The sequence below is a fragment of the Drosophila miranda genome, chromosome XR (assembly GCF_003369915.1).
Source record: "Drosophila miranda strain MSH22 chromosome XR, D.miranda_PacBio2.1, whole genome shotgun sequence".
Lineage (NCBI taxonomy): Eukaryota > Metazoa > Arthropoda > Insecta > Diptera > Drosophilidae > Drosophila > Drosophila miranda.
The window spans coordinates 50,167,272-50,184,671 of NC_046674.1; the positions used below are offsets into that span (position 1 = coordinate 50,167,272).

Here is a 17,400-nt window from a genome sequence, read left to right on the forward strand (position 1 = left end):
ACTGGCTGGGTAAATCTTGTTGGCATTGCAGCCTCAGCAGGAAAGGGAATCGGGGTTAGTGCACTATACTGCGCTCTGGGCTCAGCTCGCCGGATGGGGTCGGGGTCTTTCCTATCCCTATACTTCCTTGTGCTCGCCCTATTATACAAATTTAAGTGCACTTACACAGAATCTACTTTAATCAAAACAAAAAAAAACACAAATGTAATCAATCCCCGATCGGCATAGATGGCAAGAAGGAATCCGGTAGTCGCGTATTTAATTTAGTGATCATAGGTGTAAGAGATCACTAGTTCCTCTATACCCTCCCTACCTTCGCCAATGCGTGGAACGATGTTGGCATGGCCCCTAACGTAACTACCGCTGCATTATTACACTCGATGTATCCATGGCATTATGTACTTAGACAGAATGGTGGTTATTTATTCAAAATTCATGTTACTTCAAATGGTTCTATTAATCAAGATTTAAGAGATTCATCATATAACAAAGGTTCATTAACTTAAGAATATAAGATACAATTCATAGCAAAAACTGAGCCTTTTTACTCACGAAGGTCACATTTCCATTCAATACGAAACTAATGATCATTACCAAATTCAAACACTTTCCTTGACGAGCTCGTTGGGCCCAATGAACTGCTTCGGTAGCTGTGGAACAATATTAATTCTATAAAAATAGTAAAGAATTAAAGAATGATATTTTGGCCGACATTGCCAGAGTTAATCAATGCTTAACATTGAGTTGATTAGAAAATGAACTTAATATATAATATGATAAAGAAATTAATTCTATAGGAAAGATATTCCTTAATTTAAATGCATATATAGGATTTTACATTTAAAATCAAAATTAATTGAAGTGCAAACACAAGAATGCAAGCAAAGGAAAAGAACAAGACAAAGCAAAGAGAATGTCGATGATCAAATTAATGCACGTTTATATGGGTGTGCATACGCACGCCTATGCTCGAATTCTCTTCGAACGAAAGAGAACACGCTCTTGGCGTGTGAGTTATCACGCTCTCCCTTTCATTCCGCTGCACTGCTGCTATACCCTGCTATTTCGCGGGTATGTTCGTACTCACGACTCGATAAACACACCCGGGTCACCCTAGATTCCGATTCCTGATCTGGATTCACATCTTCTGCACAATTTTAGCTGACATAAATTTCCACTTTAATTCCTAGGCGTTGTCGATTCCGCAGCAAAGATGTCTAATTGCATCTCGCTAGATACGATTAGAGGGCATTCAAAAGTCCATGCAGATCGTCCGTACAACGGAAACGCTGGTAATTCGAAGCGGCCAAAAATAAGACACTGGTTTAGGCGTGATAGCGCCAAAGCACGGCAGACCTCCAGTGACCAAGAGATTCTGTAATAGATTCGGAATTCAGTGAATGTACCAAACCTAATTTCCTCTATAATCACCTTCTCTGTCTCTACGTAGCACTTGGCACTTTCACCACACAATATAGCTTGATCTGGCTTTTAGTCGATTCTCCGCCGACTTGCAGTTATGTAATTTGGTATGTATTATGTAATACAGGGACACGTGAACTTTTCACTAGAAATTTGCACTAATTGCACAGTCACAACCGAAGTGTTTTGGGAGAAAAATGGAATTGATCCGCGTGTTCACCGTCGCTGTCGCCTTAAGCGGCATAGACGAGCTTTAACGGGACCCTTCCATGGAATTCGGTCTCGAGAGACGAAAAAGAACATTCGAGCAATTAAAGCTCCATATTCGAAGTAGCTGTTTTTAAAGCCTTGGTGCTCGAACTAATCAAGTTGGCGCGGGTTTTGAATCTGATTTGTATCTGAGGAATTATTAGGGAATTTAATCTGGGTTTGCTTCACTGTCTGCTACACCTGGATTTTCGATTTGCCACAAAGGTATGGTATGTTGAGGATGATGCGTTTATCCAGGATAGCACAACGGTGGAGTCCCTCCAAAAGCATCCTGTCGGACTCAGTTTGTGAGTTCGGAACTAAGGACTGCAGCACACAGTTCTAACTGTGGTGGTGATTGTTTGGCTGTCGGCGCCACACGTAATTTGGGACAGAGCAGTCTTATACTGCTGCTCCATATGCTCGTTCTGATGCATCTAGGTTATGTTAGGTTCAGGCGGTAGCCTGGGGGAGTGATGAAACCCTCTCAAGCTCACTTGGACCTGTAGAAGGTCCGTTGTGGTGTCTGATGCATCTAAAAACGTGTGAAGTTCTTGGGTAACTGGAACTTTACCATCATAAATATGCCGGAGAATTTGCACCTTGTTCAATGTTTGTAGGTCTTCCCTGTATTCCTTCCATTTGTTTTGGAGTTGTAATGGCAATTTGTCATCCCAATCCAGTTTGAGCTCCCAAAGCTGTTGCATGAAGATATTTGCTTTTACTACCACCGGTGCAAAGAGTCCTAGTGGGTCAAATATTTGGGACAGTTCGGAACATACCAACTGTTTGCTGATACGTGTAGTCTGGCTTTTTATACCCGATACTCAAAATGAGTATTGGGGTATATTAGATTTGTGGTAAAAGTGGCTGTGTGTAACGTCCAGAAGGAATCGTTTCCGACCCCATAAAGTATATATATTCGTGATCAGCATCAATTGCCGAGTCGATTGAGCCCTGTCTGTCTGTCCGTCTGTCCGTCCGTCCGTCTGTCCGTCTGTCCGTCCGTCCGTCTGTCCGTCTGTCCGTCCCCTTCAGCGCCTAGTGCTCAAAGACTATAAGAGCTAGAGCAACGACGTTTTATATCCGGACTTCTGTGAAATGTCACTGCTGCAAGCATATTTCAAAACTTTGCCCCGCCCACTTCCACGCCCACAATGGGCGAAAATCTGTGGCATTCACAATTTCAAAGATACGAAAAAACTGAAAACGCAGAATCGTAGAGGATGACTATATCTTCTAGAGTGTAAAATCTGTACCAGATCGTATAATTATTATAGCCAGAATCAAGAAAACAATTTCATTCTTTCTCGCCCTGTCTCTCTCTAACACACAGGTTTCATGGTCGGTTTTGCCAATTGCAAAATATGAGTTCAAGGATCTCAGAACCTATAAGAGCCAGAGCAACCAAATTTGGTATCCACACTCCTGTGATATCGGACCTTGACCGTTTTGTGTCCAAATTTCGCCACACCCCCTTCCGCCCCCGCAAAGGACGAAAATCTAAGGCATCCACAAATCTCAGAGACTATTAAGGCTAGAGCAACCAAATTTGGTATCCGCACTTCTGTTAGATCTCAATATAAAACGTATATCTCGAAATTTCGCCCCAACCCCTTCCGCCCCCACAAAGAACGAAAATCTGTTGCATCCACAATATTGCAGATTCGAGAAAACTAAAAACGCACAATCATAGAGAATGACCATATCTATCCGGTTGCTAAATCTGGATCAGATCGGATCATTTTTATAGCCGATTTTATGTCACTCTCGCACGCAATCTTTGTCATGTCGTTCAATATTCGCGGCGTCTGCCGGAGGAGAGCCATACTGACTAAGTATCGGGTATAAATGTAGAGTTGCGGTCTCCGCAGCAACTCACAACGTTCCCCCTTGTTTGTGTTCGTCCACACAATTTGTCCTTCTTCGGCATCCAAATGAGTCCCAGAGTCTTCACGCTGTAGTGCTCTAGTGTCTCTCCTAGCTTGATATCGCTTACAATATCCTCTTTGGGGATTCCTTGAAGAACTTGCTCATTGTTAGAGCACCACTTGCTCTTGTTCTTGTCGAACTTGAATTGCTTCTGGAATAGTGTTTGCTCCAGTTAGACAGTCGTCAACGTAGAAATCGGTTTTTAATGTTGATGATCCTACTGCTAGTCTGTCTTTATATTGTGTTGCCAAGTGATCCAGACATTTCGTTGCTAGGAACGGAGCAGCTGTTGTTCCATATGTGACTGTTTTCAGGCGATAGTACCTGATATCTTCGGAAGGGTTGTTTCTCCAGACTATCTTCTGATGGAATTGATCCTCCGGGTTCATCCACACTTGTCGGTACATCTTTTCTAAGTCCGCTGTGAACAAGTACTTATGAGTTCGAAATCGTAGCAGAATGGACATAAGTTCGCTCTGAACTGTGGATCCAGCATGGAGAATGTCGTTCAAAGATTTCCCGCTTGCTGACTTACATGAGGCATCGAATACTACCCTAAGCTTTGTTGTGGTGCTCGCAGGTTTGAGTACACAGTGATGTGAAATGAAGTAGTGTTTTTTAGGAACCTTTGATGCTAGCACAATCTTTATATGTCCTAGTCCTTCATACTCTTCCATGAAGTTCACATAACTCTTCCAAGTTTCTGTTGAGATGCGGCGCTCCAACGCTAGGAATCTTTTTGTTGCAGTTTCCAAAGACTGCTCCAGGGTGAAGGCTGAAGGGTGATCGGACAATGGGAGTTTTACAATAAACCGGCCATCCGAAACTGTCTGAAGGGCTTCGCACTGTGCTTCTACTGGAGTGCGTGGTTTTTCTTCCGTCATTAGATTGTCCAGAGTCCAGATTCTTTCCATGTGCTCGTTGACTCCCGTTGCACAAATGGGTGAGGAACTGTGGGCAGACTTGACTTTTCCTGCCACAATCCATCCCAGTTTTGTGTTTTGAAGCAACGGGCCTCCTATCCTTAGCTGCTGTTGATCTGGTAGCAGCAACGAATAGTAATGCTCGGCTCCGATTAGCATGTCGATTTTGCCTGGCTTATGGAAGTTTGGATCTGCCAGTGAGAGCTTGCTTGGTACGTTTTAGCTCTCTGAATCGAATGCTTGAGCTGGTTGATCAGCTGGTTATCAACCATTGTGAAGGGATTTCATGAGCACATTTACTCGTGCTCTGCTGGTCTTTGATTGACCTCCAATTCAATCGATCCGTAAAGTTGTGTCTTTTAGTTTGAGTGACAACATTGATGCCATTCGTTCAGAGATCAAGTTTATCTGTGATCCCGAATCTAGCAGTGCTCTGAAATTAGCAACCTGCCCGTTGTTGGCTTCTACAGCCACCTTTGCTGTGGCCAGTAGATTGTAACTATTGTTACTTGCTGCACCAACCGTCGGTGCTCTTGATTCGGTAGCTGCGCCCGATGCTGTTTCCAGATGTAGCATCGTGTTGTGCTTCTTGTCGCACCTGAAGCAGTTTCGACCTGGGCATGCGTTTGTTTTGTGATTCGTTCTAAAAAAATTAACGCAAATTTTTTGTTTTTATACCCTATTTAGTCGTTCCGATGGAGATTTGGAGCGAAATTCTTCGCATCCGTAGAGCCAATGGCATGCATTCTTGCAGAATGTACATAAAGGTGCTCGTGCTCTCCCTCTGTTTGCTGATGCACATGTCGTGCCTTTTGGCTCTCTCCTGCTGGTGGCTTCTTACTGGTTCCTAAAACTCGAATTCTTAGCTCTAAGAACTGAAGCATCGTGTCCAGCGCCTAAATGTCCTTTGAGCTTCCCGATGATTGCTCATACAAGGCCTTATTTGTAACATCCAGTTTGTTTCTGATAATGGCAATCAATATTGGATCCCATGTAGATATATTGATGCCCAATCCCTTTAGTGATGCAAGGGATTCTATGGTTGTTATGTACAACTTTTTCAATGACTTTGGATCGTCATTAATTGTTTGATGATTGAGGAAGCGGTTCAGTACCGTATTTGAAACTTCTCTGGATTTGTTGTATGAATCAACCAGTATTCCCCAAGCGGCTTCATAATTTTCTTCTTTTAGATCGATATGTCGGATCAATCTTTCTGCCTCGCCGGTAACGGTGGTTTTAAGATACTACATCTTTTTCACCGTGGGCATGTTAGTTTCATGAACCATACATGAGAACAGGTCAAAGAACTGGGTCCATTTTAATACATCCCCATCAAACTTTGGAATGCTGATGCGTGGAAGATGAACGTTGTCCGTGTTTGGTGTGGCTGATTTTGCCAATGCTCTTAGTACCTTACTTTCCAGTGGTAGGTAGGCTTCCATGTCATATCCTCCTTCCACTGGGTCCTCGTATTCCCCATGAATGGTGAAATGGACTTCTTGTGCTTGAGTCCATAGTGATTTTATCAAATCACTTGATGTGCGTCCTTCCGCCTCTGCAATTTGTTTTAGATTGCGTTCTACGGACTCTACTATGGCCTTTTGTCGGCGACATAGTGAGAGCAGTTTGCTGTAAGCCATCGGGGACTTCTGGATCAGATCGCTTTCTTTAGGACCTACTGGAGGTTCCTCATGATCTTCTTTAGGGACGATTTGACGTTCCCCACGAACGCTAGTTTTCTGCAATAGCTTGTCAATGCATTCGGTAAAAATCGTAACGTATTTCTTACATGTTGTAGTGTTTGGAGTCATTTTTGTTGAAACGATTCCACGCATTTTCGATTGCCGATATTTTGGCTTGAAAGTAAGAGGCCTTTTGCTTCCTTTCTTGGGGATCTCTTTTAAAGTTCCGAATGCACCTCGATATCTCCTCGCCAATATCTTGCTGCACATCCATTGCCATTGTAGCGGCAGCTTCTTCCTCCTTTTGTGTATCCGTTCTATCTGTTTGTATTTATTACTTTTTGACCCGTTGGGAGTATTTTATTTGCTTTGCAGCTGGATACGCTCCGAATCGCAATCGTTGTCGGTCAGAAAGTAATAGTACAGGTGATGTATTGGATGGAGGGATTTGTGCTGTTTCCAATCTATGGAACGCACGAACAACAAAAATTGATTTCCTCGATGGTAATCGAATTCTGTAGCTGCTTTTCTGTTGGCTGAAAACCTGAATATGTCAGATCTGCCACATTGATACTTATTGGTAGGAAATGCTACCGTAAGTGTATGGCCTGGTGCCAAATTTTATTGAAGATGTCCTGTTGACTTCTTCAATCTGATGTCTAGATCGAACCCTTTCATTGTATCTTGTCTGACAGTTTGAAAGGATGGCCAAGGTCGGGGGTCACAAAATGTTAATGTGTATGTGTGTGTAGGAAGCTGGGTTGTATACGGTACATAAACCGTCTTCAGTTTGGTCGTCGCAACTAGAACTTGAACCAGTTGGACTGCGGAGTGGGTATCCTTCGGTGCGCAATTATTGTATGGGAAAGAACGCACAGGTTCCTTGTGAGTGTATTTTTAGATAGGGTGCACTTACTCTGTGCGGGGTTACATTTCAGTGCATTTACTTAGGTACTTGGCAGCTATAAAGTAAATAGTTTATTGCTTGATCCTTTTTGGTGGGTTCGAGTTTACAAGTGATATTGTCTATTCTTAGTTGCTAATGTAATTTTCGTGTCGTCATATTTATTCTAAATATATGTCTGTGACTGAACAAATATTACTAAATAATTGTTTTTTTTTTTCAAATTACGAATTTGATAATAATTTGTGGTAGCACGCACATTTATTACACATTTGACGCTATTGGGCATCCAATCGTATAAAACCTTCAGATATTCATCTGTTATATCCTTAAACCAAACATCTTATATAAATTCCCATAGCTCAACCATAGTTTTTGGCTTCCGCTTACTTATTTTGGCGGCCAAAAGGGCCTAAACATTCTCTATCGGATTGAGGTCGGCACTGATAGATGGTCAATCTAGGGACTTACTGTCCACTTCCGGCTTAAACATGTTTATCTATCGTTGAAAAATAGTCAAAACAAGTTGAGTGCATTTTAAAAATAACAAAGCGTCAAATAATCACTTACAGAGCGCGATCTATGATAAGGTTCAGGATCTCCCTGAAAGATGGGATCTTCTCTCTCAGTAACTGATTACATACTGGACACAACTCCACTGCGAAAATTTCTTCATACTGTTTTGCATTCAGCATACCCTTAATCATAATTACCCTTAAACATACCCTTAATTCAGCTTTATATTTAGATGTGTATCCCCATATAATATATGGCGAATACTTTACGGTGTCGATGCAGCAATTTTAGGAAAAGCGTTTTCCTCTTCTGCGGCGAACTGTGCGCGAACCATCGGGTACAATAAGAATAAATTTGGACTCATCCGAGAGTATGATTCGTGACCACTCAGATTCACTCCAATTTGAATTTTCTTTAGACCAATTTAAGCTTTCTTCTTTCAACTATCATATATCATCTGCAAAACATTGCTTCAGTTCTGATGCTATCTTAACATAATATTTAAACCGATCCTGAAGCTCGTTTAATAATAAAACGATCTTTCTATACCCCATTGCTAAGATTGGTTTCACAAAATATTAATTAATTTTACAAAAAGTTCACGTTTAGGTTTCCAAAACAAATTAACTTGCAGGAAAAAATTTAGTTTTGGTTGTAAAAAGTTGTTTTTCTATTTTTAAAACAAATTAGTATACAATTTTGTTTGAAATTGATAAAGCGAAAACAAAAAATAAAAATAAAATAAATAAAAAAATGCTGGAGAAGTCAAATATGCATGAAATTTCAGAGTGCGGCTTTTTTTTGTCGCTGGGTGTTTATTCTTGATCATCATCAATAGCCGAGTTGACATAGCCATGTCTGTCGGTCCGTCTAGCCGTCTGCCCGTTTTGTTTGACGCCCTCAAAGACTATAATAGCTAGAGCAACCAAATTTTGTATTCAGACTCCTGTGAGATCCCACTAAATCAAATTTGTTTCCAAATGCCCCGTCTCTTCGGCCCCACAATGGACGAAAATGGCCCAATTTGAAAATACGAGAAAACTAAAAATGCAGAATCGTAGAGGATGACCATATCTAGCAGATTGCCGAATCTGTATCAGATCGGATTAATATTATAACGAGAAGAAACAAATGAAATTGTGGTGAGTACGCAACGCCTTCCACGCGATTTCTCATTCGCTCTCTTTCACAAACTCTTCCTTGTACAGTGTGCGCCCTCTGGCGGAGGTGAGCAATGAATGAGTATCGGGTATAAATTTACAGTCGCGGCCCTAGCTGCGGCTCACAACGTTCTCCCCGTTAAAAATATATCCATCTATTTATAATAAGCTAAAAGATATGACTTATTTATATGAATAATAACATAAATAAAAACTGTAATACTTTTTTTTAGGGTTTCGCGAAAGTACGACAAGAACAAAATGTCTGTATTTAACCTTGGTGTAGTATTTGGACCAACATTGTTACGTCCGCTTGAAGAGACTGTTGCTGCCATACTGGACATTAAGTTCAACAATATTGTTATTAACATACTTATCGATAACTACGAGCGGATCTTCAGGAATGACCCAAGCAGTGATGTGATGGTGCCTGACATAACGTCTGCACCAAGTAAAATATACCACAGTAGCAGCAGTCCACCAATGCGTATGCCCCGCGCTTCTCAAACAGGCAAGGCAATTTCTACTGGTGGTGTGGGAGGCACTACCGGACGTAGCCCTATATACTCCCCACAGCAAAAGATTTATAATTTGGCCAACAAATCAAATTGCGGAGAACCAATCAACTCATCCAGTGTACAAAATATTCCAAACAACATGAGCTTTGCCACCAATAGCAATAGTGCCAATAGCAGTACACCTCCAGGGGGATCGATCGGAATTGGTGGGACCGACGGTAGCGGCTGCTCGGTTGCCCCTATGCATGTTTCAAATGGTGTTCGGGCAACCACAACAGGCAGCATCAAAAACCTTCACACATTAACACTAAGCGATATAAGTTCACGCCGGCTGACTGGCAGCTCCGGATGTACCACTAGCGAAGGTGTGACTTTGCAGGCTCATCATACGACACTCACAAACAGTATCAGTAATTTACGACATCCAGATTACGTATTGGCAACGGTCACTCCGGTATCGCAATCAGTATCTAATAGCCACATCTATACGAACATTTCCAGTGTTAGTGCCAATTCTAGCAACCTTTTGAGTATGAACAATGCATCTCCGCCTACCGCAATTCGGAAGGAACGTTTAATGGGTAGCGGGGGAGGCAATGCTGCCAATGGACCACAACAGCATCCCCCTGTTCAGCTCAGCCATTTTGTTTACGGTCATAGTAAACACTATTCTCCATTGATGGCCGCGTCCACGTCGAGCTCCAATGAGAGCATGTGTGACTCACTTTCTTCAAATAATGGAAAGGGTACCGCGATCGTATCAAACACCAGTAGCATAAACATAGGACATCATTTGAATACGAAAAACTTAAATGAATATACGCCATTTACGTCGCAGACGTCATTAATGCCTACACAACTCGGAGCCGCGACCGCGGCTCCATCCATTATAGGGGGCAACTTAATGGGAGCTAATATGAGCGGTGGTGGATCAACCAATGAAAGCTTTGACTATCCGCCAACTAAAATGCATCGTAATCGCGACATTAACCAAATAAAACGGGACCTGTCCACAGGAACGGCGTAAGTTTTTATAAATCTATATAGTAAACCTCATCCCAAAACTAAACTTGTTTTATCTGCAAAAAAACATTTACATCTTTTTAAACTCTGGCACTCATAGTTTATCTAAATAAAATTTAAGTAAATATACAGTGTCAGACTAAAGTGTTCGCGCAATACATTTTCAGTTGACTGCTGTTTAAAAAGCTTTTCCGTCGCGATTTGCATAAGACAAATTATTTTATCCGATAGATGAATCACTTTTCTATAAGACTGGCTAATTTTAAGAATGGAGGGAAAAAAAATTACAGAATCTCGGAAGAAAATCGTACTACATTTTCCCAACCAACTCCAATCGCAAGCTAATTTTGAGAAAATATAAAAAGCTGTACAACTACTATAAGTGTGAATTCTGAAGTAAATTCAAAAATATTCTGTTGAGATTTGGGCAAGGAGTGCTAAATGTGCAAAATACCAATATTTTTAAACTAATTTTAGACATTTTTACTTTCAAAAAGTTTAAGAGAATAATGCAATAATCACCCAGACTCAAGTTTTCCCTTTCACAAAAGTTATCGGAACGTTGCACAGTGGGCGAATTGCCTGATCTAGCGTAACGAAATACAAATTTTATATTTTTAAAAACCGCCAAATTTTGAATTCTTGGCGATATCAAAATTTTTATTTAGCAAATCGATAACATCAAAACTTATAAAGTCGACATTGTTGAACAGCTGTGAGCTCCCGAGCACAACATATGCCAGCACAATTTTTTTTAGAGTTAGCCGCGTTTTTTGCACGTTCTAGATTTATTTCATTTATTCACATTTATTTTCGAACTTTTTTTCTGATTTTACAAGCTGAAGGTATGTATTAAAACTTTTAATTTAATTTAAAAGAAAATAAATTTGTTGTTCGTCCACTATGTAAATTGCCAAATATTAGCTGCAGTAGCCGCCCATTCTGACTATGCACTATGACTATTTTTAGAAATCATGTTGGCCTGCAGGCGCACGCTCTTTTTAGTATAGCGTGGAGAAAAATCCGTTTCCAGCACTGATCTTGCTCATATTTTATATATTTTAAATGTTTTTGAAAAATCAAATAGGGATAAGTGCAACAACGCAGCTTGGTTGAACGAACATTTGGTTCCTCTACGTCCGGACAGAAAATTGGGTCCAGAATAAAAACAAAAGACATTGCTAGTAGCCACCCAAACCGTTAACGCACAAAAGTTTGGAAAATTAACAATTATCTGATCAAATTACTAGAGTAGGCCATAATCAATAAAGAGACTTCGGGTCATTTAGCGTTGTATTGTCTCTGGATATGGAATAAAGCGAAAGGTTTCGCGATACGCATTGGAAACTGCACAGATTTGTATACAAGAATATCCATAGTTTTACACGCGAAAAAATTCTCGGCTAAAAACGATGTAGAATCTGATGAGCTCGTTATTGGTTTCTTCAGATCCAGTAATAACAATTTTATACAAAAGGTCAGTAAAAAACTGCAGTTAACCCTTTTTATTTGACAAGTAAGACCAAAATCTCCTTTCGGATTACCCGAAAAGTGTTCTCAAAAGTGTCATGTAAGTGACAAACTAAATTAAATTTACACAAAAAATTGTATTTTAAATAAAAACAATTTTATGAATGTTTTTCCGTCAAGGGTTCACATTCCAAAAAAAGTATCTACTTTGTTAGATACTATTATTATTATTATTTATTTGAGTATTTTATTTCGTAAGCAAGAAATAAATGTGCTTGTAACAGCACAGACTGTGCTCGTAATATGCGCGTAAAAGGATATCTGGGTAAGGACAGCTCTTTCACGCCATATTAAATTCAAAATGTAACTGCAACCATTAAATGTTTTGATCATTAGCAATTCAATCATGCTGTTACTCACAGCTCGTCAGACATGTTCAATACAGAAGTGTTGCATCAAAGATGTCTTGATCTTCTTAAATCGTCCCCTGACGCTTACTGTCTTCTCAGCGCCCGGTATTGTCAACTCATTGCGACAAGCTCCTCCCCCAACCGAAAAGTACGCAAAACACTGACGGAAGGCTAGTACAGACTGGGCTATGTGCAAATAAAAAAAAAATGGAGTCCTCAAGAAACTAAGCTAAATAGTGCACCCAAAATAACCAAAACATCTGGAACACTGTGCTAAAAGCGCTAACGAACAATAGATTTGCGATTCTTAGTGACCCAAAAGAAGATGATGATAACGCTCAAATATCTAAGGCCAAGCAAGTGAAGGTGAAGGTGTTCACCTATTTATGTGCATCAGGCAAATTGATCTGAATTGGTTACAAAATTAAGTGATAAAATTGGCGAAAAAAAAATTGTATGTCACGTCCTAAACAGGGGTACCATAAATGAAACAAAAATACAAGTCAATGACGAACATATCTATCGATCAGTGGCCATGAATTACTGTACCTAACAACTTAAAAGCAGCAAAGGATTATAAGCTGTTATTAAAGGAATCGAATAAACAGTTCCAGTCAATGAGATAATAGCTGGACTTAAAGATAAAGGCTTTGAAATCAAAATGAACATAAACATAATAAAATAAAAAAAAGTTCTCCAACCAATGTTCAAGGTAGAACTGACTCTTGATAGTATGCCCATAGGTAAAAATAAAGTTCACCCAACTCCAATATACGTTAAGGAATCACACAAACGCAAACGCCCAGTCATCCGACAAAACTTGCCGTATATACCATCAACTACGACCCCAGGAGTTTCTTTTGCTGAGGCGTTAAGTTATACCAACGAGTCGTACGCCTCAGTCTCTAAGCCAAAACTTCAACAAAACACTACAGAAATTACTGGCCAACGTGCCTTTACAAATACATCCCATTTGCCTAGTGGAATTGAATCAATGCTGGTAACTATAGCAAATACAATGGTAGCAATACAACAAACGATGCATTAACTTATGCGCAATCAAAATCACCTCTTGTAGCTCGTAATCAAACAGAAATCTGCTTAAATGGTTTCTCTAAATATATCTTTCTAGAATGCGAATGGCATTTCACAGCACAAATGCGAGCTCTTGGAGTTCCTCGATCAACACGACATTGACGCTACAACTTCTATCCGACAAACCATCCCGATGGTAAGGCTTATGGAGATACTGGACTTCTGATCAAGCTTCCCATCAGGCATGATCTGTAACCATCACTTTCTACAACTTATCTACAGGCAACATCAATTCATATCGAAACTCAAAGCGGTTACTTAAGCCTAGCCGCAGTGTAGTGCCCACCGCACTTCTTCGTTTTCGAAGAAGAATTTGTAAAATTCTTTGACCTATGAGGGGACCGATTTATAGCAGCTGGTGACTACAATCCAAAGCACACCAATTGGAGATCTCGACACAGCAACCCGGAAGGAAGACACTTATATTATGCTTAGTCACACCTCGAAAGAAGCTTGACTTTATTTCTCCGGGTAGGCGTAAATATTGGCCCACAGCCCCAAAGAAGCAATCCGACTTTATTAATTTTACTATTACAAGAAGAGTGACGCAGGCTCAGATTCGTTTAGAACACTGCACAGATCTATCATCGGATCACTCGCCAATTTTACTTCACGTTTATGACCAGCCACAGTTCTCAAAACGCCCACACTTTTTTACTTCTAGCAAAACAGATTAGCTCATTTACATGAAATATAGAAGTTCCCATATTGATGACTGTAAAGATGACTTAGAAAGCTGAGTTGAAGCATTATTGGCTGTAATGTCACTGGCTGCAAAACACTCCACTCCAATAATAACAGGTATAAAAATTCCCAACAGCAGTCGTGTTCCCAGGCATATTGAAGAGCTGCTGTAAGATAAGATTAGCCTTCTGCGAGAATGGCAAGCCCATAGATTACCTACCTCGAAGGACCGGTTAAAATAGCCAACCACTACTCAAATAAACTATATGGAGCAATCCTCTCCTAATAGCAAACGATTCCCACTGTGGAAAGCTAAATCAGGCGTGTGTCCGTTTAGAAAACGGAAAATGGATTCCGCAAAAACATGGAAACTCTGAGATACGAAATGCATTTGAAAGACGAGAATATTGCTCCACTGTCTTCTTAGATGTCGGCCAAGCTTTCGACCGCGTTTAGCTGGATGGCTTAATTAAAAAAATCAGAATATTACTTCCACAGAACACCAATAAAATATTTGAGTCATACCTACAGCGAGGAAGTTTAACATTCACAAGTTTCACATTAAGATGCACAGATTTTCTCTCTGAATATCAACCAATTGAAGTTGGTGTAAACCAGGATAGCGTGCTCGGACCGACATTGTATATTATCTATAAGCAGATATACCGACAAACAGACTTACAACAACTTCGACATTCGCTGATGATACTGCCATCCTCAGTCGCTCCAAGTGCTCTACAAGAGCAACGGAACACTTATCATCTCATCTGTCTGAACACCATCAAAATTCCACAAACCACCGAAGTAGCATATGTACCTTGGTGTCCATTTGGATAGACGGCTCACTTGGCGTAAACACAGTGAAGCGAAGAGAAATCTACTGAAATTTAAAACTAATAATCGATTAAACTGGAATACAAAAGAACTTTAGTACAATGCCGTTTTCAAACCAATATGGCTCCGAACTACGGGTAAACGCTTGCATTAGTAATCTAGAAATAATGCAAAGGGCTCAATCGATGATACTGAGAACTTTCACTTAGGCCCATGGTACATACGGAATGAATATATTCATAAAGAAATGTAGAATCTGATAAAGATGAAACATCCAAAGTGAAAGAAAAGTATCAGGTCAAAGTTCTGGCCTAGACTTGCGTAGTCTTCAACTTGGCAAACTAGCCATACACGAGTCCGCCGAAGAGACCTTCCCACCCAGCAATAATAGTTATACCGTAGGCCGTACACAAAATAATTTATTGTAATTAACTTAATAAATATATTGGATTAAGATTTTCCTACTTGTTAGTCTACAAGAGAAAAGATTCAATAAATAAAACAAAGTTAAAAAAAAAAAAAACCAACAAAATTGGAAATGAAACACTATCAAAAGCAGTTGCAAAAACCTTATATATCTTATGTACTATTCACACTGACGACCATCCATTTCGGGCATGCTCCGTAATAGGCTATTCGCACTGACGATCATCCACCATCCATTTCGAGAATGGTCCGTAAGGTTTTGCCGTTCCGAAATTTCCCAGTTAGTCCACCATCCATTTTGGATGTTCTCAAACCGCACGTTTCTATGCGATAGTTAGCCGATGATTATCAAATGCCACCCTAAAAAGCAATGAATGGCAATAAAAAATAGTTCGCGATATTTCAAATCGTTGAAGATTAAAACATGAAAAAATACAACAGACAAAATGGAAACACCAGAAATTGGTGGTAATAAGTACACATATGGATATACATATTGTACATATTTATGAATTTGCTTTCTTTTTTATGATTAGTATTTTGCAGCCATTAAATAAAAAAAAACGAGGGGGAACGTTGTGAGTTGCTGCGGACACCGCAACTCTACAGTTATACCCGATACTTAGTCAGTATGGCTCTCCTCCGGCAGACGCCGCTAATATTGAACGACACGACAAAGAGTGCGTGCGAGAGAGACAGAAAATCAGTCTGAGCGTGACGTCGGGCGCTGCGTAGCCACTGCAAATTGATTTGTTCCTATTGGCTATAAAAATGATCTTATCTGATCCAGATTCAGCAATCTGATAGATATGGTCATTATCTATGATTCTGCGTTTTTAGTTTTCTCGAATGTGCAATATTGTGGATGCAACAGATTTTCGTCCTTTGTGGGGGCGGAAGGGGGTGTGGCGAAATTTTGAGATACACGTTTTATAGTAAGATCTAACTGGAGTGCGAATACCAAATTTGGTTACTCTAGCCTTAATAGTCTCTGAGATTTTTGAATATCCCCAGATTTTCGTCCTTTGCGGGGGCGGAAGGGGGTGTGGCGAAATTTTGAAACAAACACGTCTCGGTCCGATATATTAGGAGTGTGGATACCAAATTTGGTTGCTCTAGCTTTTGTAGTCTCTGAGATCTAGGCGCTAATGTTTTACTCTAAGCAAAGCCGCCTATGCTACGTGTGAGTTAGAGAGAGACAGGGCGAGAAAAAATGAAATTGTTTTCTTGATGCTGGCTATAATAATAATACGATCCAATTCAGATTCCGCAGTCTTAAAGATATGGTCATTCTCTACAATTCTACGTTTTTTGTTTTCTTATATCTTTAAAATTGTGGATGCCACAGATTTTCGTCCTTTGTGGGGGCGGAAGTGGGCGGGGCGAAGTTTTGAAATATTTTTGTAGCAGTGACATATCACAGAAGTCTGGATCCAAAACATCGTTGCTCTAGCTCTTATAGTCTTTGAGCACTAGGCGCTGAAGGGGACGGACAGACGGACAGACGGACGGACGTACAGACAGACAGGGCTCAATCGACTCGGCTATTGATGCTGATCAAGAATATATATACTTTATGGGGTCGGAAACGATTCCTTCTGGACGTTACACACATCCGCTTTTACACAAATCTAATATACCCCAATACTCATTTTGAGTATCGGGTATAAAAACGTGTAAAGTGGTATCCACTGGACTTTTTTTTAAAACTAAAATCTCTTAAGGAAACCGATCTCTTTGAATTGAAATTATCGTTTTTTTTTTCTTTCACACTAAATTAAAGAATTGATTGATTAATTTTTAAAGATATTAGAGGCGTTTAAACCAAAAAGTGGTAAGCATGTATCCACACGTGCTCGCCCCTGTATATACAGTAACGAATTGAAATATAACAAATAAAGAAGACCACTAGGGTCCGAAGGCAACCAGGGCAGACCCTAGATATATCGCAGGCTTTCGACCGGGTGTGGCAAGAGGGACTGCTCGCCAAAATCAAAGTGATTCTCAACCCTCAGCTCTATAAAGTTATCATATATATATTATAGCAACAGATATAGTATCGCTCTGTTTGGATGGATGAATGGAGTACCATTCGGACTTAACTTTTTGCCACACATCAGTTTTACTTTTGGACTTGTAGCCACCAATC

The 17,400-nt window shown here is 40.2% G+C and overlaps 1 protein-coding gene and 1 long non-coding RNA gene across 9 annotated transcripts in view; both read left to right on the plus strand.

Moving 5' to 3' along the window:
* The window catches only part of LOC117186114 (rho GTPase-activating protein 26), a 292,954-nt gene that overhangs the window by 204,047 nt on the left and 71,507 nt on the right, over positions 1-17,400 (plus strand). For 6 of the 7 annotated variants that reach the window (XM_033386233.1, XM_033386235.1, XM_033386238.1 and 3 more), the window contains one exon: positions 9,025-10,332. The exons of the other annotated variant lie outside the window; for it this stretch is intronic. In XM_033386233.1, the coding sequence (XP_033242124.1) occupies positions 9,025-10,332 (1,308 nt within the window). The remainder of the gene's footprint in view (positions 1-9,024; positions 10,333-17,400) is intronic. 7 annotated transcript variants of the gene reach the window in all.
* On the plus strand, positions 10,346-15,813 carry LOC117186120. Of its 2 annotated transcripts, none has more exons than XR_004471256.1 (3): positions 10,346-12,127; positions 12,199-13,443; positions 13,530-15,813. It is a non-coding gene; the product is annotated as an uncharacterized LOC117186120 (long non-coding RNA). The 2 variants fall into 2 exon arrangements; XR_004471257.1 differs by having other exon boundaries at positions 10,347-12,127; positions 12,199-13,212; positions 13,345-15,813.